Here is a 27,266-nt window from a genome sequence, read left to right as displayed (position 1 = left end):
TAAGTTGAAATTGACTGACATATTCAAAACTTGCTTCGTTTCGATATAATCATTATATACACACCATTGACAGCGATATTCAGAACAGCAGACGAACTCTTTTTAGAATCTTTCGTTGTGATCACCAGTTTGAGAGCGATAGTAGAGACACCTTTCAAAATATCATCAGGAATTTGGTGCAACGGTGTAACTGTTACGGTTTTACTAGCGTATGTGGCTTCGAAATATTTTGCGTATTCGGATTCTAAAACAGAAAAATGACACAATTACTGCAGATATTATTTCAAAAATTTGAAGCGTTACCAATCGTCAGAGGGGATTCGATGTTTTCGTCAAGTATATCGGTGATCACCTGAATCTTTTCCTTGACTTTGAAATTTATTTTTCCGTTTTCGATAGAGTAGAAACCAGTATAAAGCACATCCTGGAAGGTCAACTTAGTTGTATCGTCATAAACATCTGAAAAAGTAATATTGATATTAACGATATATAATATATATATATATATATATATTATATATATATATTTATATATATATATATATTATATATATTTATATATATATATATATATATTATATATATATATATATATATATATATATATACCAAATTCTACAAAAAGGATTTGGCACTCCTCAAACTGCAGTTTGAGGAGTGCCAGATGATGACAGTACTACCAACTGTCGAAAGCGCTCGCAGATAATTAATAGAAGATATAAATGATTGAATAGGATCTTTCATATAAAGAAACTTCATTGGAGCTCCCTTGTTAAGCCCCTTGAAGGGGGTACATAAAATTTGTATAACAATTTTTTTCACAAGCACTGAAAAGTTACAATATTGAAATCAATCTGACGTTTTGTACTACCAAAAAGACAGTTAGCCAGTCATTTATTTGGTTTACCCCATGGTGGTAAGGGGTGGAAAACGCAACTCCTAAAATTTATTTTCAATGTAACTTTTTGTCTGTTTTTACCATTTGCCATTTAAAAATTCATTTCCGATAGCCCTCTTTAAGGGGCTGTATCTTAAACTACAGGAGATACTATTTCTTCTCTAATTCTTTGAACGGGGAAACCTAACTTCGGTTCTTTAGAAACGAATTTGAAGAATACGTTTCCCCTTGTTAATTATAACAGCTGCTGGTTTTAGCATGACGGGGCTCCTCTACAATAAAAGAGCAGCGAATATTTACATCAAATATTTCCTAATAGGTGGTTTGGAAATTCTGGACCAGTGAAGTGACCGTCAAGGTCATCTGACCTCACAGTTTGGGATACTTTCTTGTGGGGCACTTTAAAGAACAGAATCTATGGAGATCAAGAATATGATACAGTGGGTGAACTTAGAGAAACTATCATCAAGCAATTCAGGTTTATCAGAAGAAGAGCTATTGTTAGGGCTGTTCACAACCCTCTCAATATATGGGGAACTTGAGGTCTGGCCTACGGAGTCTAGTTACAAGGACGGGCCTAGACAAGGAACTCTAGAATACATGAGGGCACACACACAATAGATCTGCAAAGGTCGCAGTGTAGTGGCTGTTCAGCACAAAAGCCCCATATTAATCTAATCTAATCTAATCTAATCTAATAGGGCTGTTCTTAATTTGAGACGACGAGCCCGCTTATGTATTCAAAAAGAAGGCCATCATTTCGAACACGTGTAATACTTTTTGCAATACGAGCTCGTGATTTAATTCTTGTTTTTTGAAACACACCGTACTAGCCCAGTGTTTGTCCAATATACCGAATAATGTTCTAGCCGGCTGTTGTCTTTCCGGAAATGATTCAAAATAAACTTGTGCTGTTAATTTCATTGTGAGATTTTCACTAACAGTTTTACAAAAAACGGAACACGTGTTTCGCCATACAATAGCTTCTTCAGGAATAAAGACACAGACAGAATTCAGAATGAGTAATTTGCTGATCAATCGAAAAGTCCAGATTATTGAGATTTTTTACATCAGTTTTGCAGTAGTATGGTGAGCTTTGTTGAATTGAACACTCATAACGTTATTAATTCATGAATTATTCGCGTAAATTTGAAAGTACGATCTCATTCATTCGAAGTAATTAATTCGATCTGTTAACTTATTATTATGGATAATGTTTTTGATTTCCATCAAGTAACGGGTCAGTGTATTCATATTTTACTTTACTTACCTTCCACTATTAAATTCAAAAACGCATTTGCTGTATGTACGGTATTTTTTATTCTTGCTTCTAACACAAGAGGTATGTTGGTCAAAATTATATCAGGTTTCAATACATCTGGTCCTTCTTTTATGGTTATATATTTATTGGAGTATGATAGAGTGAAGTAGTCACTGTATTCTGAAATAGAATGAATTGTCAATAACTGCTCGGATAGAACATTACGTGAAAAAATTTGGAGAGCTCATGTCTTACCATTTTTAATGGATACTTCAATGTTACCATCGATCTGATTGGTGGCAATGAAAATGTCATAAGTGGATATTATACTTTGTCCTCTGTTATATCTTCCTTTGTAATAGTTCTTACTGAATTGATATAGTGCTCTTATCGTCAGGGTTATTATCTGTTAGAATAGAAAAGAAATATCATTATAAGAAAGTCGCTTAGAAAATGAAATTCGTAGAAGAATAGTTCTTCTATCTAACCATACAAAATTTGGACGAATGCAACAATATTGGGTGAGTGTATTCGTGTCTGAAAAGGATGGATGGACAACTTACAGAGTTGTGCATCTTGCCAATTTCATAAAACAGACTCATGCGTAGCTGACACCAAAGTAAAAGCACTCTGGGAATGACCTCTTACTTAATGCCTTCAACAGTCAACTACCTTATATAGTACAGTCTCAAAGTTGAATAGAGAAGACTGGATCTTTTGGCAGAAGAAAATACTATGAACAGAAAAACTGTTGGTTCACAAGTGGATCAAAAACACCTCGAGCTTTCCGTGCAGGTGTATACACTGGAAGATTCAGGGTAGATATATAAATTTGCCTAGGCACCTGTGCGACCGTGTTTCAGGCGGTAATCTCTGCCATTGATTTAGGTGTGGACAGATTCGACGAAACCAACTCACACCTAAATCGTAGAAGTTGCTAGTGAACTGCCAAGAAAGGTATTCCTCAATAGGATTCTGGCCAAACCAGCCTGGAATGTAATGAAGCTGCTAATTACTTTGCAATGGAGGGCACTGCAGCGATTTCATTGAATCAGAATCTGTCATTGCCATCGCTTCAGACTTTGTTGAGTAAAAATTAAATAGCAGGTGTGCAAGATGATATTCAGACTTTTAGCTAAATCTACCAAGTTTCGCCCATTACAAAGCATTCATATATTCTTCGAATATGTCACAAAAAAATTCTTAGATTTCAGCAAGGGGTGAAGACTTTCGTGGCTTGAATGACACGGTTCGCTTTGGATCTTATCACCTAATCACAATTATTGTGAAAAATTTATGTTGAATTCACCTAAGCCAATTCAAGAAAAAAAATGTATATCAATGAATAAGGCGACACACAGATATTCCCAAAATGACAGATAAATTCTGAACATTTATTGACGAAAGTATTCCAAAAATGCTCAGACAGGTTGATTTTTATTTTCAAATTGTCATTTGGGCATGTAACTTTCAACTCTTCAACTATTCCTTCTCGAGGGGTGGCAATCTCAACTTTAGATGTTTGAATGTGAATATACTCAATTTTTTTATGTAATAATTTAAATTATGTTTCTCAAAATCAGATGATAAATAAAAATGGATGAGCCCAGATACGTATTAATGATCCACCACCAGGCGGCATAGCTGTACTCAATGCTCTTTTGATGTATCAGACAGTCTATTTAGATCTTCATTATTTGTGGTATGACAAATATCTCTTGTAGCGAACTGTCATTTCTCTAAACATAGAAACTTCTTTCAAATAATGTGCGGCAATTTTGAATTCCAGATAAGCCAGTTTCTTTTTATTATCTTTCCATTGGCCTTCATCTTGATATTTTGAATCAACGAAGAAGCATTAGAATTGTCTATTTTTTTATTCATGCCGTCTTCAAGATATTATATTATCAACTCGTAAAAACGATTTCGGGTCATAGTTTGAACTATGTATGGCTTTCAAGAAACATTTTCATGAAATGCATTAAAATAATGAATTGAATCATACAGATTTGAAAGTGAAATATCCATGATCAATGCTGCATATAATAATACATATTATATAATATATACTCAATGAACTTGAAAATCTTGCACACACTGAAAAGGAATATGTACATGTAAAGGACAATCAACTTTCGATGAAACTTTTGCTATCTGGCAGAGGGGTTACATAAAAACAAATATCGATTCCTTCTTGTCTTCTATCTATTAATTTATCTCAAACTAGTTTTGCGGAACGACAAATCACAGCTTATATAAAAACAAACAATTATATGTCATTTTAATGATGTAGAAAAATCCACAATCAACCCTTCTGGAGGTCGCTTTACATATTTGTACGTCAATAATTACAATTGGTACAAAATATTCAGATGACATTTTGACAATAGAATTTTGCGAGGCACTAATGAAACATAAATCCTTGCTCGATTGAAAATATCGCCTATTCTTATTACTTTGGTGGCAACTGAGCAGTTTGAAATGAATTTTAGATGATGGAAGTGCATACGCAACATCCCCCAAAGACTAATGAGGTTGCTATTATGACTTCTCGAATTATTGTTTCACACATTTTCGACAGAACAAAATGAAAACGCTATTGTATTGAATTGATATTGTTTCCGAGTACCCCCGACAATAAAATTTGGTTATATGTCTCCATATTATTCACGTCTACATCGGGGATATTTTGATGAAATATTTTCCAATCGGTGCATTGGCTGATGCCTGTTGAATGGCCAGTAAAATCACCAGGTTAAACATCGTCAAATTTTTTCTTCTTGAGTTCCTCATTCTGATACATATGGAGAGCGTTTAAAAAAATTATTCGTAAAGAAATCCGCTCAGTTACTTCATAAATAATAAAAAATTTTTAACAAGCCTTTTTCATACATAAGGGAATTAATTGTCTGCTCTTATTGGACTGCAATTTGAACATTCAATATGATTTGATGATTTTTCAGTGTGTTATACCTATATTCAATCATTTTTTCAATTTATTTGAATATATTTTGATGGAAATCTCTGTCATTTATTCATGATTTTGATAAACTTATTTATGTTGCATTCAGTAGCAATTTTCAAAATTAGGTTGCCACCTCGTTGAATATGAAGGGAATGATAAAATTGAAAATTTCCAATTAAAAATCGACCTGCTAGTGAATTTTTAGGAATTATTTTCAATAAGATTTTCAATGAATTATCCGTTACTTTTGGAAACTACTCTACATTGTTCATAATCAAGAAATACAAGCTCATAAGATCTCATAAGAACTTGTATTTCTCGAAATAATTCAGGAAAGGATATCACACATTCATATCATGTTTCAAATCATACAGAAAAAAATACAGGTGATTGAAACATGTTATTTCAACTTATGTTCGAGATACTGGTTATTGAAAAACTCACAAGAAATTTCTATATTGACTACAGCATTCGCTCTATCAGGTTTTCCTATGATGGCGATCTCCAAAGTTAAAGGTATGAGAGACACCGTCTTCAATATTTTTTCGGGCAGCTCAGTTTTGGATTTTATAACAACCTGTTTATTGATGTACTGTGCGACGAAGTATTCTTTGTAGGCTGGATCTGTGAATTGAAATGATCAATTAGGAAATTAAAAAATAATAATGAATGACTAGTTTGATCCAGAATTCTGCAAGGTGAATGTTACATTTTTGAAAATCAAATCATGTTTCAAAGAGTTGATGAGATCGCATATTTGACAGCATTGAACCTATGGAAGAGAGTATGTACATATTATGTCAATTATAATAATGGATACACATAATGCATAACAATTCAATTTTTTTTAAAAAAACCTTGCTTACATTAAAAAACAATATTATTGTTAACCACAAATATAAAACAAATATTTTCCTGATGTAAATTTTTGTTGGCAATATATTCACATGAAATTGAACCTATGATGAAAAATACTATTTTTTATCGAAGAGGGAGAAATCAAATATGTTTTGATGGAATTTTGAATAAAACTCGTTCGAAAAGGATGTTGTTATCAAAAGTTGACATAATCGGTTCACATTTATTTCCTTAACATGCCGTCTGCAACAATACAAACATATACATATCTAGAGGTTTTCATACCTATGACTTAACTATAACAAAAAAAAACATAAAAAAATAATATCCTCGATAATGATGATATCATATGAACCAAATAGCCAAAAGATGCAAATCCATTCAGATTATATCAATTGAAGTTTTCAAATAAGCTTATTTGATAAAAAAATCTTTTCAGCTTGATGGAATATGATTCACCATAAATTTTCATAGAGACATCTTTTTTGAGTATCATAGAAGCGATGTATTCAATATGTGGTTGAGTAATAATTGGGAACGGAAAAAAATCATAGATTTCCTCAATGATGTAATCAGTATATTTACTGAACTTTTTTTTCAGGAAATTTTTTCGTTTTTCAAGTTTTTTTGTATGACAATGAAGAAGTAGAAAGTCGAAAAGATTTTTTCCAAAAACTACTTTCTCGTAAAAGATATTCTCTTTTCAATATAAACCAAGGTATTTAATTTCAGACAAAACTTAAATTATTTTATCATTAATGCTTACATTTATCAAACGACTACTTAGAATACGTGATGCGTTATAAACTTTCATTTCATTTTGTAGAATATGAAAAGAATACAATTCATTTCGATCTGTTGAAACGACGGCTCGAATAACTTCCAAACAATTTCAATATAGTTCAATGTAGTAAACAGTGCGGACGTAAATAGTCCCCTTCCTCCTAACCCTCGAACGGTGGAAGGTATCGGATCAAATTTTTTGGGAAATTGATTCATTTTTATTACTTTTTGATGAAAAAGACAATTGTGTGACATTATTACATGTCACTATCAACTTGTTTTTGAAATGGAACGAGGAATCTTGTGAAAATTCGTATGAAAAGTATTCCAATTCTCTATTTGATGACCTTCACTTTTCCGAATTTTGATAACGGGTTGCGGAGTAAATGTTTGAATTCTGGAATAGGAATTTCGTAACTTTGCTATCCTTTGTCCGATTTTTTGAAATGAATGTTCAATGGAAAGATAAATAATCAGTAACAATTTTTACAATAGATGAATGTTTCAAAGGCATGAAGCGTCAGCATTTAATTTTATTTTAGTTGTTATATATCAAATATATAGAAAATTATTTGGGCAGATGTTCAAAATGTTCTCTTTGAATATCTAGAGTAATGCTAGTACAAGTTTCGGTAATTCTTTCTCTTAGTTCCCGTATTGTCCAGGTTGTGATACATGAACTTTCGATTTGCCAAATAGCTACAAAAACAAGAGAAGAGTCAAATCCGGTGAACGAGCAGGCCAATCCACATGTCTGGGTATGTCTGATCCAACCAATTCCTCACAGGCCTACTATCCTGTTGGAAAACGACTGCTCAGACATTTGTTTGTTCAGAAGTCTGAGTGTTATCCTCTGAAAAAATATGTGGGTTTATGTCTGACCAATATCGCCTATTTTGGCGGTTGACATTTTCGATTGAGAAAAAAGTGCATTCCTCAATAAAATAAATACAAATACTTTTTATGTATTCTTCTGCAAGGATCGTCTTCATTTAATTCATGTAATATCTTTATAGGAGTAAAAGTTATGTCTTTGTAGGTATTTTTGATGGTTGGTTCTTGGCTGTTGTAGTGGACTGGCGTTAATGAAGATTGATTCTCTTGTTTCCTTTCAAGATCTGAGGCGAACCATTTTTATAAATTTGGGAGAAATGGATGAACATTACTCTCTGAATTCTTATCTACATAGTCGATCACAAAAAATCCTGAATCGGATTGAAAACAGAAATGTATTTCTTCTTTTATCACATATACGTTTCAATTCCGTGAATAATTTCTTTCTCTCACATTACAAACTTTGCGTAACCTGTGATAACTAACTTTGGAGTTGTTTCAATCCTTTTTTGGTTGCAAAGTTACGAATTATCATTTTTGCTTATCTTCAATTCATACACAAATAACTTCGCAACCGTTAATCCAAATTCAAAACAGGTGAGGTGGTTCTATAGGGAATTGAAATACCTTTGCAGCGAAAGGTCACAAAATCCCATTTTGAATTGAAAAAGAAAAGATTATAGCGCCTTCTCTGCGACGGGTGGTGTCACATCATTGAATTCTTTATTAAAAAGTATTGAAAATGATTCTTTTCTGTACAAATTTTACCCGACTTCAATATCTTGTCCAGTTCGAAAGTTAAGAGAGAGGGGGACTGTTTAAGTTCGTATTGTAAATAGAAATGTTTTATAATTTGCGTGGAACAAGTACTTTTGGTTGAATCATCTTATAATATGCCTATGCCTACCTGATGATATCATGACAAAAACTTCCTCAACAGGAGCAGAGGTGGTGACTTGGATGGGTTCAACAGTGAATGTTGTATTTCCATCAGCGACTTTGTATGTCCCATTATAAACAATCTTTGAGAAATGTATATCACGATTTATCACAATGGCTGGTAGATTAATAACGAGAGTAGCGTGAGTTTTGTAACCATCCAAGTCAGCTTCCAAAGTCAGAATCAAGCTTGTTCGGTCCTCTAGGACTGATTGTGGCAAAGGAGTTGTAACGTGAATTTGATAATGTCCGATAGATTCTTCTTTCAAGGTGAAATACTTGTCGAAACTGTCTGGGCCTGAAAAAGGTATCAAGTCTACAATAGTATTTATTAGTTTGTGGATAATTCCTAGCGGACCTGAGTGAATACATTTGAGTTCATTTCAAATATGTTTTAATAACATAAAAATGATTTGATGAAAGTTTGATATCTTCATTAGAGGCAATACTTGTGTCATTTCCTTTACATTTCACTCAGAACTGTTATTTCTTACTATGCAGTCAAGAGCTATTACTGAAATACAAACAATTGAAACATATATCCAATACGGCAAAAATCCAGCAGATGATGGTTCGAATCGGTGCCGTTACGTGTGCCAAATTGGTACGGTTGAAAAAAAGCAAGAGTACTTCGTCTCTACTAGCCGTAACGCAGAGTTTTCGCGTTTACGTTACGGAACATTCATTGCAAATGGAGACGCGCATAATGGAACCACGTGTCGAAGAGGTACGGATAAAATGCAACAGTACTTCTTCACTAGCAGTAACGTAACTTTCTCGTAGATGATTACGTTCCTTAAGAGTATGCGTGTCGAGGTGATACAGCTGAAGTGCAACAGTACTTTATTATCCGTAACATAACGTGTTCGAGATTAAGTTACGGACCATGTGTTACACATGAATACGCCCCTTACAGGTACGCGTGTCAGAGTGGTATGGATAAAATGCAACAGTACTCCTTTTTCACTAGCCGTAACGTAAATTTTTCGCGTTCAAATTATGAGCCAATTATTGCAAATGGACACGCACCTCATGGATACACGTGTCAAAGGGATACAGATAAAATGCAACAATACTCTGTCTTCACTAGCCGTGACGTAACGTAACGTTTCAGCATTTACGTTACGGACCTTTCATTGCAAATCATGGATACACATGTCAAAGGGGTACGGTTGAGATGCAACAGAACTTCGTCTCCACTAACCGTACCGTAACGTCTGCGTATTTATGTTACGGGCCATTCATTGCAAATGGATACGCGCCTCCTAGATAGGCGTGTCAAAGTGGTACGGATAAAATGCAACAGTACCTCGTCTCTACTAGCCGTGATGTAACATATTGTGAGGTACATTACGGGTGGGTTCTTATGAATGGATACACGCTTTTATAGTGTCCGTTCAAATTCGACATGTTAATCAAATAAGAAGGTGATATGAATTTATTGATGTTTTAAAGCTTCATACCTCCTCATCACGGATAGAATGATTTTCAAAAGTACCTACTTGAAACCATTTTCATTAATGAACATATGGACTAATACCTTCACTTGAAGGATTGAGGGTTTTGCAATAGCTTTCGGGTAAAAAATTGTCTCTCTCAATTTTTGTGAAACGTACATCCTTGGAGTACGTTTTCGTCACCCCTGTATGTAATGTAATATCACTGTTTGTTTTTGTGTTTCTGCAACTTACTTTGTAACGTCACTTGAACATTTTTTAAGTCTGCCTTTGAAGTAATTTCGATAGTTTTTTCCAAATTTACTATTGGTTTTCCTTCAGTTTCATTATAAGTGCCTTCGTAAGAGAACTGTGAGAATTCAAGTACCGGCTTAGGATTGTTTTTAGCTGGTAAATATATGATAACCGTCGCTCTTCCAAAGCTTCTCTCTTCAGTATCTTCTGCTGTCAAAGTGAGGATGAATTCTGTCTTATTGTCAAGTTGTTCTTCTGAGAATGGAGCTAGTAAATTGAGACTCCAAACATTTTTGTTATGATCATAATGATAATCCAAGTTCTTCTCAAACACTAAAAAAGATAAAAAAACGATTTTTTTGTGGTTTAGATATAATTGCGTGTTTTATTCTGCAAAGTCTTAACAAAAACAGTTGTAAATTCTTTACCCACAAAAAAAGAAACTATGAAAGCAATATTACATAGAGGATGACCTTTTGTTTGATGTACATAACAAATATTTTGCAGTTTCTGTTTCATTTCAAATATTTCATTCATACTTTCGATCAGCTTTTAAATTGAAGATATTTTAGAAATAAAAGAAAAATGACGGCACCCCAATTGAGATTATTCTAGAAAAAATGTAATACAGCAAATTGAAATTGTACGTTGTCAGTCAACAGAAGAATATGAAAATGATTTTTAAATCACAACACAACGATCTTCTCAAGCAACATTTCTAATGGAAATAGTCTTTTCTATATTTCCGCTTATAGACATAGGTGTACAAAAAATCTGCTGGACGCATTGAATTTGGTTCATGGTATTGGGGTACTTCAACTTGAAATTTACATCTGATATGAATATGAAGGTCGAAGGAATTTCGGTATGGTATAACTTATCCGAACAATGACCATTTCTATGTCTGAATTCTATGTCTATGTTTTTGTTTATGTTCATATCTTTGTCTATATCTATATCTATCTGTCGATATGGGTCTATGTTTTTTTATGTATTTGTGTCTCCATTTGTATATCTGTCTGCGTCTGAGTGTATTTTGAAATTTCTATCACAACTGTCACAACTATAGGTAAAAATGTGTTGAATTCACGTTCAGCGAGATTGTGTCACCCCCCAGTCAAAGAAAATAGTTTTCGATAGACTATTGACAGTTATGTCGATGGATATAGGCCGAGATAGCACATGCTGGATATGCTAGCAGCAAGTGCATTGGGGTCTTAGGCACCTCGCAGTGGGCCCTGCACCTAGTGTCAGAAACCTCTATATCGTTAACGTACTACGGTAAATCAAGGTGTTGAAGATGCCATCCCGGTAGACCGACTTCAAGCAACATGATCTGAAGAAAGAAACACGTCAGATGCTCTGATAAGCCGGGGTCTTCAATGCTTTTGAAAAAGACCTCAAGCCTATGCTTTTGTTATCGCATGAGTGAAGTGATCTCTGCGACTTTTCTGAGTGCGTTTTGCTGACAAAGTTGGGATCATTTCGTTCAGTGTTGCGAACCATGCAAAGAAGACGATCCGAACTCCTGATGACTTAACAGGCTCCACCCAGTATCATTCTGTGATGTAGACACTGTAAACTCATTTTTATCATTATTACTACTATTGTTATAATTATCGTTATAATTTTGATACAGAATTGCGTCCCTTGACATTGTTTTCTGTGTCAATTTCACTTGGTGACTGTCACTCAAGATATACAATCTCTTTCCACTGAAAATGCGCATCAGCAGTTAATGTTCTGTCATGCAAATGGAAAGAAGAAACAAGTTAAGTAACAGCAAATTTAGATTTCTGATCTTGTCCAGTGATTCGTTGATGTATAATTGAAATATGGTTGGAGACAATATGGATCCACAGTTATTCGAAACATTCTTCTCGTCCTTTTGAAAAAAGAATTTGAAGTTGTCAGATCGCGAAATACAAAATGGGCGAGTGGTCAAAGTCTAGTGCATTTTGGTGTAGTTGAAAGTTTTGTGATTAGTGAAAAAGTTGTTTTTTGTTTTTGTGATACTAGGTCAGTTATTCAAGAACTAACGAAAAAAACTTATTAATATGATGCTTGATTTCTTCTACAGAACTCCCTAGAAATATGTATTATATACATTGCACTAAAGGTTATCCTGCATCTTAGAACTGGTGAAATTTTTTTCCCTAGTTTTCAGATTTTCGAAAATGCAACTGTTCATTACACCTGCCTGTTTTGGTTTTTACTCACCTCCTATCCCTAGCAGCAAATTTTCAGAATGTTCTCTGTTGGTAATTACAAAATCTTCCATGGTTAGCTTTGCAGTGCCATCATCAATCTTATAACTTCCTTCGTAAAAGGCTTGAGAAAACTGTGGAGGATTCTTTTCGGGTAACGTTACCAACAGTGTCGATTTTCCTACAGCAGTGTTGCCAGTTTGTGTCGCAGTAAGCGTAATTACTAGATTCTGCTTGTCTCTTGTCACTGAGTCTGGTAAAGCTATGACTGTTACTTCCCACATTGAGGTTTTCTTGTTTAATGAAATTGAGAAATATCTCTGGAAATCTAAAAAAAATACGGTTTTGACTAGTGATGGCTGTTGAGATCAGAGGTTGTAAAAAACAGAAAGAACAGTTATTTATTTTGCACCAGGTTACTAGAAGAACAAGAATTTATATAATATCCAGTAGGATTCATTCTCGAAAATATATATTCAAAAATATTAATACTTGATACAGTATGAAGAAATCGAGGGCAAAAAAGGATTTTTCATGCAAACATAAAAATAGTGGTAGTAATTATTCATTTTCCAAGAAATATGCGATATTCGAAGAAATAAATTGAAAATAACGTGATTTTTTTCAATATTCGAATGTGAAAGAAAACGTCTAGTTCTGTAATGATGTATGTTTTCTTTGTAATAAATTTCATATTAGACTTCCCACTGTCTATCCCTATGTATGCCTACATCTTTGATTCAGGTTATTTTAATAGATAGAGTGATTCAAGAGGAAGGTTATTGTATATATAACATGCATAATATAGTAGAAAAACACTGATAATTTCGGAGGTTTCTGATATGATGTAAATAAACACATTTTTTTTTGCGCTTACATTGCAAACGCAAACTGAACCCAAGATAGATATTAAATAATGTACTACACTACAGTATTGTACACCCTAAACAGGTCTACAAAAAGGTCTATCTCTTAGAGATCAACCACAATAACCAGTTTTCATCTTTACTTTTTTTCGAAACAATTTGAAGCAATACAGCAATAATCCTTATCCAATTAAGTATCTTAAATACATTGTGTATTGAATATTTTCGAATATTTTCGATAATAACACCGATTATGATGCATTGTTTGGAACCTTTGGTGTAGTAATGAATATTACTGGAGTTTTTTCCAACACTAAATTGTTATTTTTAACACCTCGACACGTGTTTCGATCACCAAGTGATCATCTTCGAGAGGAAGATTAATCTTCCTCTGAATTAAAACAATATACTATTGAATAGTTCCGTGAGAAATATGTGTTCTTTAAATATCTTGATGAAATGCAAGAACATACATTTGTTGAAATTTTGTGGAAACATTTCTTATTACCTGGGAATGGAGAAATTTTGCCACCTTCAGTGAAAAATCCTGATTTGAGAGACCTATAAAATGTATAATTTGATATTGGAATAATTTGAGAGTAACCTAAACCAAATGATATCCGCTGATTTCTATTGAATTTAATTTTATCAACTTTTCCTGAAAAAGTTGTGAGTTCTAGGAATATAAAAACCTAGTTCAGCTGTTTTCGACTTTTTTCTTGACTTTTCTGCAAACTCTTGGATGAATTTTCATATACTAAATTTTATAATAGTAAAATTTGACGCGTTTGTCCAAGAGGTTTAATTACATTATGAAATGCATATGAATAAGCAAGATAAGCTGTGAAGGAGGAAAAGAGACACATTTTATATTTTTTCAAATAAGTAAGCATAACGACTACCACTAAAAATTGCTTTCTGCATCTCTAACACTTTCAATGCAAATAGGCGAACAAATGGATACTTGGATGAGCTCACTGGGATATACTAAACAAGCTCTTTTATAATATCTAGTTGAACAAGCGACAATTCAAAATAAATAACCGTTTTCTGCTCTTCAACTGATTAATGATGAATAATGTCTGTTCAGAAACAAGTTTCTGTTAGTTTACCTACATGAACAACTACTTACCTTGGTCAATAGTTACGATGACATTATCACTATCTTTTTTATTGGTTATTTTTATATCGGTGTTGAGCACTGTAGTTTTCGAATTGTACTCGGCTTGATAAACCAGTTTAGAAAAATTTGGAGCTTCTTTGCTGTTCACAGGAGGCAACTTCAGCACCAAGCCTGCTCTACCTATACTACTACTATTTGACGAAATGTCTGCCGCCGTGAGGTCCATATCAATTACTACGTTCGATTTCAACATTGAGCCGTCCAGGTTTTTAATGACGTTAATGTTCCATTTTTTGGTAGCGTTGTCGTATAATACGTTGAAATAGTTGTTATAATCTATAACTGAGTAGATGATTATTGTCTTGAAGTTGTTTGTCTATCTGGAAGACGATTTCAGTTCTTACCGTTTTCAATTTGAAATGGTAACTCAGTGAGGGATTATTCTACATAATAAAAGTGGTCTTGGGCGAAAACTTTAATTTTCTGATTGATTCGGCCGTTACTTGATGAAGATCCATAGTAATTTCAAAAACTACACCTCACGATTTGAAAGAAAACTTTAACTCATTTCTTTTCTTTTGAAATCTTTGAGGGAGTAAGATTGAGCATAAAATTTTTTTGAACAATATGCAGCGGGAAGGATTTAACACTGTTCCACCATTTTAAACTTCCAGTTTTAGTGCGGCTTTTGTTACATGCTTCCATGAGAAGTCGGACGATGTTCTCTAAATTTCAAGCCTAGAAGTATCGATTACCTGATCAGAAACATAATCGAATGAAGGGATACAATTAAGCCACGAGTATTGAGAAACCGCCAGCTTATTTCAACTTAACTTGCAACGCGTGAAACAATTTAACTTCATACTTTACCCTTCTTACTATTATCAGTCATAATAATGAATTCAAACTATTGATGAGGGTGCATGAGAAAAAGATATCGATACTCTTTAGGACGAGTTCGATTATCTTGACAGTTCTGAAATGAAGCTGCTATTTCGGGAACCATAAACTTATCGAAGTAATAATTTAAAGTCCGGTTGAACCGCGTGTTGTGTTTTTAGCAGTTCGACGTTTCGGTTCGAGAAGTTATCACTACACTGAGGTCTAAATCTGCCTACTCCGCAGGTCTCGACGTTGGTCTCCGCAAGGGTCTCAATCTGCCTAATCCCAAGGGCCAACTGTCGGTCCATCGGTTAAGTCAGAAAATCCTTGCAGCGTGTCACTACCTGAATAGTGAGCAGCTTGAGACCTCAGTGTAGTGATGGCTTCTTGATAATGGCTTCAACTGAAACGTCAACTCAAGGAAGTGGCAAACCATAGACACGTGTTACGGGCCTTTGGCCCATTATTATCAGTATATTACAGCCAAGTGCAAGTATGGGCAACACTTGATTACCGAAAGAAATACAAATACACGGACCCATCAGCAGACGTAAGCCGCACATTGGTGGTTTCAGTTAATAGAGCTTGCGTATACAAGAAAATTACCACGGATGCAGCTATAGATACCTGCATGACAGGAAGTTATAGAACTATGAAGGTTATTGAGTGTCTTGATGTAAATACAGGAGTTAATTATCGGACCTTGCACTTGGTTGCACTATTACTGATGATAGGCCAGAAGCCCGAAATACGTGCCAATGGTTCGTCCCTTTTTCGAGTGCTATGTCTAATAATTAACTTCTGTATTTATGTATGTGTGTATATACAGTAGATCTCACTAATACGGCACTTCAATAGACCGATACGTCCAATAGTCTGGCACCCTCCAGTACAGCGAAACATTACATTACTGATTACATCTGTGTGAAAGTAAATTTATCGCTCGCAAATAATATCGGCATCAAACATCACTTCGTACATTGTCGCATCGTATTTGATAATGTGAACCGCAGTTGCTGAGGAAACGTCAGTCCTGAAATTCTGCAGAACTCCGTTAATAAACCTGAAATCGGCAAATAATCTGTTCAGCACCACACGTAAAAGCCTTCAAACCACATTTCTTCGTATCCAGAAAACTCAGAAACCTCATAAGCATAATATTACACCGAGCAATAAAGTGCAAAACCCAACTAGCCTACATTGAAAATTCTTATAGAAACATTTTTTATATGAGGCTGTAAATCAATTTCCATTCGATCTTCTCATGCAGTTTGACGTTTAAGTTTTGTTGCTTAGGGTTATATACGAGTATTTAGGTTAAAAAGGGTACCTTAATGAAAATGAACGAACCTGAAGAAAGCCAACTTTTATCTTCATACATGCTATCGACGAAAAATATATAATTTTGAAAGACTCGCAACTTGAGTTTCCTTGTGAGAGTTTTAAAAATGAATAGATTCCCAGAAATCGTCTTCCAATTGGAAATGGAGAAAATAATGATGCATTTTAAACTTACTGTCACTGTCAGTTACAATTTTATATTGTCGGCAGTTTCTCTATTTATTATCTCCAATGGTTCATCCAAAGTCACAAGTCCTTTTCCATCTGGGAGAGTGTATTCGGCCGTGTAGAACGTTTTAGAAAATTTCGGAGCATCTTCAGAGTTCACAGGGGGTAGTTTCATTTCTATTACGGAAAAGTCACTTAAACCGTTTGATTGGTCAGTAGCTTTGATGGAGACCGCAAGATTGGTTCTTGTTTTCAAAATTGCTTCGTCAAGAGGGGATTTTACGTTCACAAACCATGTGTTATATCTACTTATCAAATCAAAATTGGAGGAATATTCTGAAAATACATGATGTTTATTATATTGGAATTGATTTATATGGTAATTAGTTTTTTTAAGATGATGTACGATGTGTCAGTTTTGGTAACTTCAGTGTGACTCAATTTTGGATATCAATATGAAGCAGAAAAAAATTGTTTTTTAAAATCATTCGAAATGTTCTTAATAGTGGCCAGTAGATCTGACATGACATTGTTCTCAGGTACGTTCCCACGGATAGTTTAAAAAAAATAAAATTATTCATGTCTACATATATTTAGGGTTTAAAGAAATAAAAAACATAGTGAAACTCAAAATACAGCAACTACAACAGTGATATAGTCTGAAATGATTAGTCCTTGATAGTAAGTGTTCATTTCTCCAAATAATGTTTTTTTTCAATGAGTTTTAGAATTACTCTACAGATTTAGTTTTTGGTTGCTGCTGGATGAGTTTTATATTAAAACAAAGCATTTGTTAGGTAATGTAATTTAGACTAAATCCACATTGACATTATGAATGACATGAACGTTTTTACTGAAGTAAAATTTACTTTTAAACTCCATCACTAACTGAATACTGATGAATTTTGATGTTTACGGCTCTAATAATATAACAGACTGATAACAGATTTCTACACATCTACTGCACATCTTGAAGGAGGGACTTCTCACCGGCTATGACTCAGTTTGGCAGCTATATGTAGAGATGTTATCACCTTAGAATTTTCACAAATTGTTGCCTGGATGATTTTGAAAACTCACCAAAACTTTTTCTTTGATATCAAAGTTAAATAATTTCTTAAGAACAATTTTTATGACTCATTACATTTGATGCACTGGTATAACAGTGGCTAGCAGTTCTATGCTCCAAATTTTTTGAAACCATCCTGACCGTTGAATAACAAAAGTTCGTTCCGCAGCAACTTGATCAACATGAAATTCAAGATTATCTTTAATATTTTTAAAAAATGTGGGTTAAATAGAAATCGGCCTTATTCAAAAGCAAAAAAAAAGAAAAATTCAAGCCAAGAAAGCAATTCTATTCACTTTAAAAGAAAATTTATTATAATACTCGCTGATGTGCTTTTACTTATAAGGGAAGAAGTATAATTCCAAAACTGCAACATCTACTATAACGAACTTTGACATCTTACCATCTGCGACAATAGATATCTGATTGAGATCAAGTTTGTTAGTTATCGATATTTCGTCGATGAGAGTTACACTGGGTATTCCTGAGATATATTGATAGGTGGCGCTATATACACCTTTTGAAAATTTAGGTTCCTCTGTAGGCGTTCTGGGTGGTAGATTGATAATTAGCGTTGCTTTTCCTGAGCCATCGATATCCTTCTTTTTCGCCGCTAGTGTAAGATCAATGAACGACATAGCATCAAGGACAGTTTTACTCAGAGGAATCAAGATCTGAATTTGCCATTTCTTAAGGGAAACATTATATTCAATGCCGAAGTTTGTAATACCATTGTAGTCTGTAAAAAAAGAAGTTACAGTCATTTGACCTCAATTAGTGATTTAGTGTTCGATTTTAACGTACCGCTGATTTCAATAGATATATCTGAGACGTCCGAGATCTTATTGAATTTAACATCCTGGTTGAAATCTATTATCCCAGTTCCTGTGATTGGATAGTCAGCTGTATAGGTGACGTCTGAAAATTCGGGAGCTTTCGAATCAACCTCATCCTTTGGCAGTTCCAGAACCAGAATCGAAATTCCAGTTTTAGTGAAGTTAGCTCCAGATGCTATCATAGTCAGCACAAGTTCATTGTTGGCTTTGAGTACGGATTCGTTGAGAGGTTTTTGGATTTGAATCTGCCAATTACCGGAAGACTTTTCGAAGCGGAAGTTTTCCGAGTAAGCTGGAAATGTTCGAAAATTCGTCAGGAAATGTTTCTTGCTTCAATAATTTGGAAAAGTTTGGTAGATCATTTTGTGTCATTTTTTTACTTACCGCTCAATTCGATTTTTATATCATATTTTTCATCCAGGTTATTGAACTTCAAAGGATTTCCGAATTCGATCACTCCTTTTCCATTTTTGGGATAAGTAACAATATAGAAATTTTCCGTAAATTCAGGAGCATCCTCATCACCATCTGACTTCGGTAATTCCAACACTAACACCGTCGATCCTTTCACGTCGTTTCCTTGCTCCGTGGCAACCAATGATGCGATAAGCGGCAATTTGTCTTTGAGAATTGAATCATCCAAGGGTTTTTTGATTTTGAGATGCCACTTACCCGAATCAGGAATAACATCGAAATTTTCTGTGTAATCTATGGAATTCAATTTGGGATATTACAGTATGAGTCTCTTTTAAATACGGATACTTGTGTGTTACAGTTTTTGTGTTTTGATGTACCTATACAAGATAGACTATAAGAGTGGATAGAAAAATGCTTGGTTGAGTGTGTTTTGATTTAGATTCATGTTTCCAGAAAGAGTTAAGTCACACTTCTGCGATATAATCTAGAAGAGATGAAGTTGATTTTTGGGTAATAGTCATAGTATTCTCCATCATTTTGGAGGTGAGAAATGCCGAACTGTTTAGATTCTAACTATTTTCTAGTTGGTAAGATGTATACATAGCGTTTATTAAAATTTGAATAATTTGGGAGAGACCGTTGTCACGTCCGGGAGACGAATTTCAAGAACGTTTAGGTGAAATAAATTCAGGTCCTGACTCCTCATCCATATTGAGATCAAGAAATTTGCTTGCGGCATTTTTTCATGCGGCAGGAGTAACCAGGTGAAGAAGGCAAGAATTTCCTAGGGAAATGGATGTTTTTGACTAAATGTTTAACTTTACTGATTTTTGTTTCAAGTTCAGGTAAAGGTTTTTTTTTTATTGACTAGGAGAAGTGTAATGTTTGAGAATCAGTTTTTTTCACTATTCTGGTATTACTCAAGGCCGATTTTCAGAAGTAAAAGAACTTTTTACAAAGGACATTTACAAATTTTTTTGTGACCTAGTATGGGTTATTTCGAAATTGATATGGCTACTTTCTTTTTTCTACACATTTATACATATGTCTAATAATCCTTCGACTTAATTATTTCGACTTAATTATATATATATATATATATATATATATATATATATATATATATATATATATATTATATATATATATATATATGATGGAATCGGCCGATACTTGATGAAAATCCATAACTAACGTATTCCAAAAACGCAACACGTGTTTCGCCATACAATGGCTTCATCTGGCGTGTCTTTCAACTCTTTCTTTCAACAGTTGAAAGACACGCCAGATGAAGCCATTGTATGGCGAAACACGTGTTGCGTTTTTGTAAAACAATTTAGTGAAAATCTCACAATAAAGTGTTTTTGGAATACGTTAATTATATATTCCTTTCTTCATGCATATGTTGAAAAAGCAAGTATTCTGGTAGTTAGTACAGTAATTCTTCAATTTGTAATTTGTAATTAGTTTTCAAGGGACCGAAAGTTCTACAAGCAACGGCCATCCAAAAAGTATATCAAATACAGCGATTGGCTTGTTTAAACATCACAGGAGCCATGAGAACAACACCAACTGCGGCAATGTAATTAATTACTGCTCTGACCCCTCTGGACATATACGTTAAGGAGGTTGCGTTAATGGCCATGGTACGATTGCGCACGGCTGGTGTAAACTTCGAAGTAGGAATGGATCAATTGAGGCTGAGCCTATGGAGAGAAGCGCTCACTGCGCAACCTCTGCTGCAGGCAACCAGTGATGCAATTGAACCCACGTTTGTGTTCAATAAACCCTACAAAATACAAATAAAACAGAACACAGAGTCAGATTCTACAAATGCAATACGCATATATGCAGACGGCTCAAAAACCAAATAAGGCTCAGGATGTGGAGTGTACTCCAAATCACTAAGCCTAAGGATCAAGTGGGGAATGTAAAAAATACCAGCGTGGTTCAAACATAACTGGCTGGTATCTCAATCGCCACAAAAAAAATAACCAGGAAGCCCAGAAAGACATGCTGTATTAGACTTGAACAGAAAACGTGTTACCTCAGGGCTAGTACTAAGTGCCACCACGATTTAGCCAAAGCCTCGGTAGATGATATCATTATCCTAAGGTGATTGAAGGGCAGGGCAGGAGTGAAGGTAATCGCATTGCCGACTTTTTAGCCAAGGAAGCGGCTGGACTGAGAATTTTAGAACCCAGTGACACCTACGGCCTAATGACTTCGACCATTGCGGAACTCGCCAAAGGTTACACCCATGCTCAATCCCTAAAGAGATGGGATGAAATCAAATGATGCAATCTAGCCAGGATAACCCTGGGCGACCTGGGAAGCTGAAGCCTAAGAAATATCTGGCGATGACCAGGAAAAATCTACGCTTAACAGTAGGATTTGTGACTGGCCACTGTCAACTGAGGAAACACCTACATAACATGGGGCTAGTGGACACACCTCTATGCAAGAAGTGTGAACAGGAAGATGAAACTCTCAGGCATGTCCTACGCGAGTGTCCGGAGTTATCATCAATAAGAGAGTGTGTGTTCGGTAAGTCTTGGCCTGCACCTGTCGATCCACCTTCCTGGAAAGTACAGAATGGACGATGACCTAAGAGGACAACTCTTCAGAAGGATGTACAATGGGTCACATGTGGCCTGAGTGCTGTGGGCCTACATTCACCCTCCCTACTCTATAGATACAGATGAATTTACTGCCATGTAATACATTTCTATAATTTTTTCTGTTAGGGGGATAACATACTGTTGGGATTTTATAAATAGAAAGTTTAAAACGAGAAACCAGTTGGGCGATAGTGTGGCATATGAGTTTCGTATTAGAAAAAGATGTATGTTAAATCAAAATAAGTGGAGAGTATTCCATTCTGCGTGATAACAATATAATTTTATAATATTCTTTAATCGATATAATATTTTAGAACATCCTCTCCTGGTTTTTGTATGAAGGTAGGTATGTGTGTGTTGATTGGTTTTTGACGTGTGGTAATGAAAGTATTATAGAATTTTTCCATACTCACCACTTACTACTATAGTAACTTTTGTAAAATCTTTAACATTAGTAAAATTTATGTTAGGTTTGAATTCGATCAAACCGTTCCATTCTTTGGGTAATCCGCCGTGTAGTAATTTTCTGAAAATGCTGGTCCTTCCTTTTTCGTGTCATCTTCTGGCAGTTTCATAACCAAAACCGAAACTCCGGTATTTTTAAATCCTACCGCTGATGCTGTCATGGTAATAACGAGTTCCTTTTCCTTTAGAGTGGTTTCGTCGAGAGATTTTTTAATTTTAACTTGCCATTTTTCATTAACCTTTTCAACGATGAAATTATCAGTGTATTCTGAAATATAAGTGTTTTGTTTCGGTGGATTCTATGATTGGTTGAAATTTGAAAAATTATATTTGATGCATTTGTTCAATCGGAAGGCTTACAGTACCATGGTTTGAAAGAATTTGTGTAAGGCAAGAATGAAGAAAAATTGATGACGACATGGAAATTGCGAGAAAGAGTAGTGAATATTTTGCTCAGAAATAAAAAAACTTCAAGTGGATGCAAAGTATAGTTGATGAAAAAGGGTGACTTTTAAGGATACACAAATTGTTTTTCCCGATTTTCTCTGACATGAGATTCTTATTGAAAACAGTGTGAAAGTAGGTATAAGGATTCACAACTTTTGTATTATGTGATCTGAAATTATTCGAGAGAAATAGTAAGAATAGATTTCTTAGTTTTCGATTTTCTTCTCATACAAAAATTATTTGATTTTCATGATATCCGCTGAAAACCTTCGTGTACTGATTATAGATACTATAATTTCAATGCCAAACATATAAAATACTTTCTCTTCATTACTCCTGTGCTGAAAATAGTTTTTTTTAAGTCAAAAGGGTTTTTGTTGAACTATTTACTTTCAGATGATTTGAAGGAAAAGTAATATTACCATGAAACAATTTGCTAATAACTGAACTGGCGGATAGAGAATAGAGATACTATAGAATACTAGATTCGAAGAAGATAATGCTTTTGAAGATTCCAATTTTCCAAAAGAAACCATAACATTTTATTGAATCCGACGATTCAACCAGGGAAAGAGGCAAAAACTAACGATTGAATAAATTAATATTTTCAAGTACTGTGATGGAACGAAACACGTGGATTGGCATTCTGCTGTAGTTCAGCAGGATGCCATTTCAATACTAGAATGGTCCTGTCACGAGTCAGCAGGAGATTTTGCGATTTGGAAAAACACCAGGTAATCACAGGGCGAGTCAACAAGACTCCCTCGGTCCACTGCTGTCAGGAAAAACAATATTTCGATTTGCTCAATTTTTTTTCGCAGTCGAGTCGTTAAACACTATATTTCAAAATTATTTTCTGCAAACTGGGTGATTCAGCGTGCCCAACCAAAGTTATATTTTTTTTAATGAAACACCCAGTGTATCAATACGTCATTCGATTCCGTATTTTTTTAGCTCTCTAAGGAATTTTTGTTTTCGAATTTCTATTGCGGCATTGCCAAGTTATTCCAGAAAAAACTATTTTGCAGACAATACTCTTTTAATTAACCACCCGCATGTCTACAGCAATTAGGTGGATTTATTTTAGAAATAGTTAGTCAATATCACTATGGTAGTTTCGGGAATCTCAACTTTTGGAAACAATATATAAGGTGCTTGGTAAAACGGTCAAGTTTCATTCAGTTTTAAACGGATATAATTCAACTTTTTCAAAGGAACATCTTGTATATTTTTATTTGTATGAAATGTTTCAACTTTTCGCTACATTCTTTATCGGAGGTATATTATACGAAATACATATATTTTACAAATTATATCCAGTTTTATTGATTGTTGTAACCACAAAAAATTCATTTATTTACGTTCACTTTCTCAAAATTTTTTCAATGTGAACAATAACGCCTAAATTTTTTATTGAATAGAGGAGTCCAGAAGATATTCAAAATGGCGACCATTTTCTGCAACATATAATGTCAGTCATTTTTTAAACGAATTATCTACACGTTCCAGCATATCCTCTGGCATTTCCCTGAAAACTCCAGTGATTCTTCATTTCATGTCTTCTCTAGATGTTGGAGGAGTTTGGTAGACATTTGATATACCTCCATAAAAAAATCCATTTCGGTCAGGTCAGGTGATTTGGTGGCCATGCCACAGGCCCACCCCTTTTGGTTGAAATGATCGTTGAGGTATTCCCGTATCTCAGTTTTGAAATGTGGTGGTGCACCGTCTTGTTGTAGCCACATTCTAAGTCTTGTTCCATATGGAACCCCGCCCAATACATTCGAAAACTCATGCAGAAGAAATTTTACATAATATCTTCCAGTGAGATGCCCATCCAAAAAATACGGACCGATAACTTTCTTTCCGAGATTCCACCTCAAACATTCAATGACCAACGTTGTTGATGGTTCGGGCAACGAACAAAATAGGGGTTTTCCGTTGAATAATAATGCATGATATGCCGATTCATGGTTCCATTTTTATGAAAAGTCGCTTCATCAGAAAATAACACGAAATCGAAAAAAAAATAATTCTGATTGATATTTTCTAAGCCCCATCGGCAAAACTGAACACATTTTTCGAAATCTCTTCCTGTGGTAAGGATGAAATTTGCTTGCTCGTATCATTCGAGACACGCTGGTTTGAGAAAATAGTAATTCCCTACTCAGATCTGGGGTTATCACATGGTGATTTTCAACAAGGTGAAGAGCAATTTGGAATGTATTGTCTTCATTTATTACAGGGCAGACGCGTTCGAAGTTCTCGTGACTGATATTATCAGTTTTATCAAATCTTGTTTATAGAGCCTGAAATGCCCTTCCATCTGGTTGTCTTCTTTCGGGGAACTTCTCTTTGTACATTTTAGATGCAAGGAGTTAGTTTCCGTCACTTTCCCCCAAGCATAGACCATTTGCACCATATCTTCCAATACATAATGGAAATTATTCAATCTACACGCGAGTTACGTGGTACCAGATATCAAAAAACGTATCTACAGGAGCCCGAGACTTTCCGAACTTATTATATTTCAAATCTTCGAATTATATATTTGTACTGCTCTCGAAGAGAATAAACGCTTTCTCGACTCTTTATGTGAAATCGATTTTTTTTCAACTAAGTTTTCGATTTCCAATACATAATTCGCGAAAGAAAACACATGGCGTTATTGACAAATTCAGAGATTCATTTTTCGATGTCAGTCATGGATAACTGGGTTTTCAAAGAAAAAAAAACAGTATAAATATTCTTTAGGTTTTTTACGCATTTCTTACCGTTGAAACCGCTGATAACTATCACTAGATGGTATGAAAAATATTTTTTGTGGTTACAACAATTACTAAAACTTGGTATAATTTCTAAAATTTCAGTTTCGCGTATCGTATACCTGTGATGAAAAATGTAGGAAATGTTGAAACGTTTCATACAAATGAAAAAATACAGGGTGTCCCTTTGAAAAAGTTGAATTATGTCTGTTTGAAAATGAAAGAAACTTGACCGGTTTTACCGAGCACCCTATACATTGTTTCCAAAAGTTGAAAATTCCGGAAACATCATAGTGATGTTGACTAACTATTCCTAAAAAAAATACCTAATCGCTGTAGACATGCGGGTGATGAATTTAAAAAATTATTGTCTGCAAAATAGGTTTTTCTGGAATAACTTGGCAATGCCGCAATGGAAATGTTAAAACAAAAATTCCTTGGAGAGCTAAAACAATATGGAATTGAATGATGTTTTCGTAAACTGGGTGTTTTATTTAAAAAAAATATAACTTTGGTTGACCACGCTCGGCTGAATCACCCAGTATGCGAGAAAATGATTTTGAAAGATATTATTGAATCGAAAAATAGCAGGACATTGTCGTACCAACTCCGGAAGAAGATGGAAACGATTGTTCTATCAAATCCAGCCAATTCCAAGTGACAGATCTTCAGTCGTTCTCGTAGAAAAACTTGACTTCTTATAATGATAATGATATTCTCCAATTAGTTACGGTACAATTAAGCAAAAGAGGAATATCTTCAAGTGACCCAAAGACAAAGTAACTTGTGGAGGGGGCAAAATCACAAAACCATTTCTGAACGCTTATCGCCTTTCCCAGCAATCATTCATGAATTTTAATGAAGATGTTTAACGGAATACGGGTGAATCAACGTGAAACTAGTGAAGGATGAAAAATAAAAATAGGAATGAAAGTGAATCAGTGAGATAGCTGAGATAATGAAAGAGTGATATTGAATCATGAGTATTAATTTTTAGGTACCTAATTGCATGAAATTGTGCAACGTATGAAAGATAACACAGATATTCACGAAAAGAAAATAATTGGAGTGAGAAATGAAAAGGAAAAAAACTAGATGAACAAGATAAAATGAGAGAGAAGTCGAGAAACTGTACGGAAAGAACGGAAAAAAGTATAAAAATCCTAAGACATTTACAATTTCCTGGCATATCTTCTTCAATAAAATACCTAGGAAAAGCTCGTAATTTGTTATGTATGCCTCTCAATGACGAACCTGACACGGTGAGATTTTCGATATTCCACAACGTATGGGTGCAGTTCAATGGCTGCATGTTATTATTGAAACTCTGTTGATAATTTAGTATCAATTTTGAGATTGTTGTTTACTTACTGTTGAGTTCAATTTTCACATCAACTTTGTCGTCAACGTTTCTGAAAATCAGTGGTTTCTCGAATTCAATTATTCCACTTTCCGTTTTCGGATACTCGACGATATAAAATGGCTCTGAAAACTCCGGTTTGTCTTCGGTTTTCTCTTTCGGCAATTCTAGCAGGAACACTGATGATCCTGTCAGGTTATTTCCTTCCTCAGTAGCTTCCAAATTCGTAACAATAGGAGACTTTTCTTCTAGGGTGGATTCGTTCAAGGGGTTCTTGATTTTGAGTTGCCATTTATTTGATTGATGCACTACATCAAAGTTTTTTTCGTATCCTATGGAATAAGTCATATATAATGGTAGAGGCTCTTGTTTTGTTGAAAGTTTTATGTGTTCAATGTAGCATGTGTGTTTTTTATTCGCTTGTTTGTGGATGGCTTGAGGTTTGCTGAATGGTCTTTGGAAATTTATGT

At 34.6% G+C, this 27,266-nt stretch overlaps 3 protein-coding genes across 3 annotated transcripts in view; all 3 read right to left on the bottom strand.

Moving 5' to 3' along the window:
• LOC141479884 (uncharacterized) overlaps positions 1-2,407 on the bottom strand; it is a 44,884-nt gene extending 42,477 nt beyond the window's left edge. Inside the window, exons 1-4 of the mRNA XM_074184254.1 lie at positions 2,404-2,407; positions 2,169-2,339; positions 304-459; positions 65-244 (exon numbers count right to left, since the gene is read on the bottom strand). Coding sequence (XP_074040355.1) covers positions 65-244; positions 304-459; positions 2,169-2,339; positions 2,404-2,407 — 511 coding nt within the window. The remainder of the gene's footprint in view (positions 1-64; positions 245-303; positions 460-2,168; positions 2,340-2,403) is intronic.
• Positions 2,309-14,761, bottom strand: LOC111512404 (uncharacterized). The gene is made up of 7 exons (XM_074184206.1): positions 14,435-14,761; positions 12,450-12,764; positions 10,230-10,562; positions 8,507-8,836; positions 5,569-5,748; positions 2,415-2,565; positions 2,309-2,339 (listed from the first exon to the last, which is right to left on the bottom strand). The coding sequence occupies exons 1-6, from the start codon at positions 14,676-14,678 to the stop codon at positions 2,525-2,527; spliced, it is 1,443 nt and encodes a 480-aa protein (XP_074040307.1). The 5' UTR covers positions 14,679-14,761; the 3' UTR covers positions 2,309-2,339; positions 2,415-2,524.
• Positions 14,626-27,144, bottom strand: LOC141486385 (uncharacterized). Its single transcript, XM_074184253.1, has 6 exons — positions 26,808-27,144; positions 19,106-19,429; positions 18,690-19,013; positions 18,289-18,624; positions 16,824-17,152; positions 14,626-14,767 (listed from the first exon to the last, which is right to left on the bottom strand). Exons 1-5 carry the CDS (start codon positions 27,142-27,144, stop codon positions 16,836-16,838), a joined length of 1,638 nt encoding a protein of 545 aa, XP_074040354.1. The 3' UTR covers positions 14,626-14,767; positions 16,824-16,835.
• Between the last annotated feature and the right edge of the window lie 122 nt (positions 27,145-27,266).

The sequence above is a fragment of the Leptinotarsa decemlineata genome, unplaced genomic scaffold, assembly GCF_025532065.1.
Source record: "Leptinotarsa decemlineata unplaced genomic scaffold, Ldec_3_MD MMD2_tig00026354_RagTag_RagTag, whole genome shotgun sequence".
NCBI classification, from domain to species: Eukaryota; Metazoa; Arthropoda; class Insecta; order Coleoptera; family Chrysomelidae; genus Leptinotarsa; species Leptinotarsa decemlineata.
Note: the sequence above shows the minus strand (reverse complement) of the source record. Positions and strands in the feature narration are given on the sequence as shown.

What these genes read in the sequence shown, in the direction of transcription:
- LOC111512404 (XM_074184206.1), bottom strand. Translation starts at nt 14,678, where the DNA reads ATGTTGAAATCGAACGTAGTAATTGATATGGACCTCACGGCGGCAGAC. An exon ending in TTTGCTGCTAGGGATAGGAG is followed by an intron (nt 10,563 to 12,449) that starts GTGAGTAAAAAC and finishes TATCTTTTTTAG; the next exon opens with TGTTTGAGAAGAACTTGGAT. An exon ending in TGTTCAAGTGACGTTACAAA is followed by an intron (nt 8,837 to 10,229) that starts GTAAGTTGCAGA and finishes TACCTTTTTCAG; the next exon opens with GCCCAGACAGTTTCGACAAG.
- LOC141486385 (XM_074184253.1), bottom strand. Translation starts at nt 27,144, where the DNA reads ATGACTTATTCCATAGGATACGAAAAAAACTTTGATGTAGTGCATCAA. An exon ending in TGTGAAAATTGAACTCAACA is followed by an intron (nt 19,430 to 26,807) that starts GTAAGTAAACAA and finishes TGAATTCCATAG; the next exon opens with ATTACACAGAAAATTTCGAT. An exon ending in TATATCTATTGAAATCAGCG is followed by an intron (nt 18,625 to 18,689) that starts GTACGTTAAAAT and finishes CTTTTTTTACAG; the next exon opens with ACTACAATGGTATTACAAAC.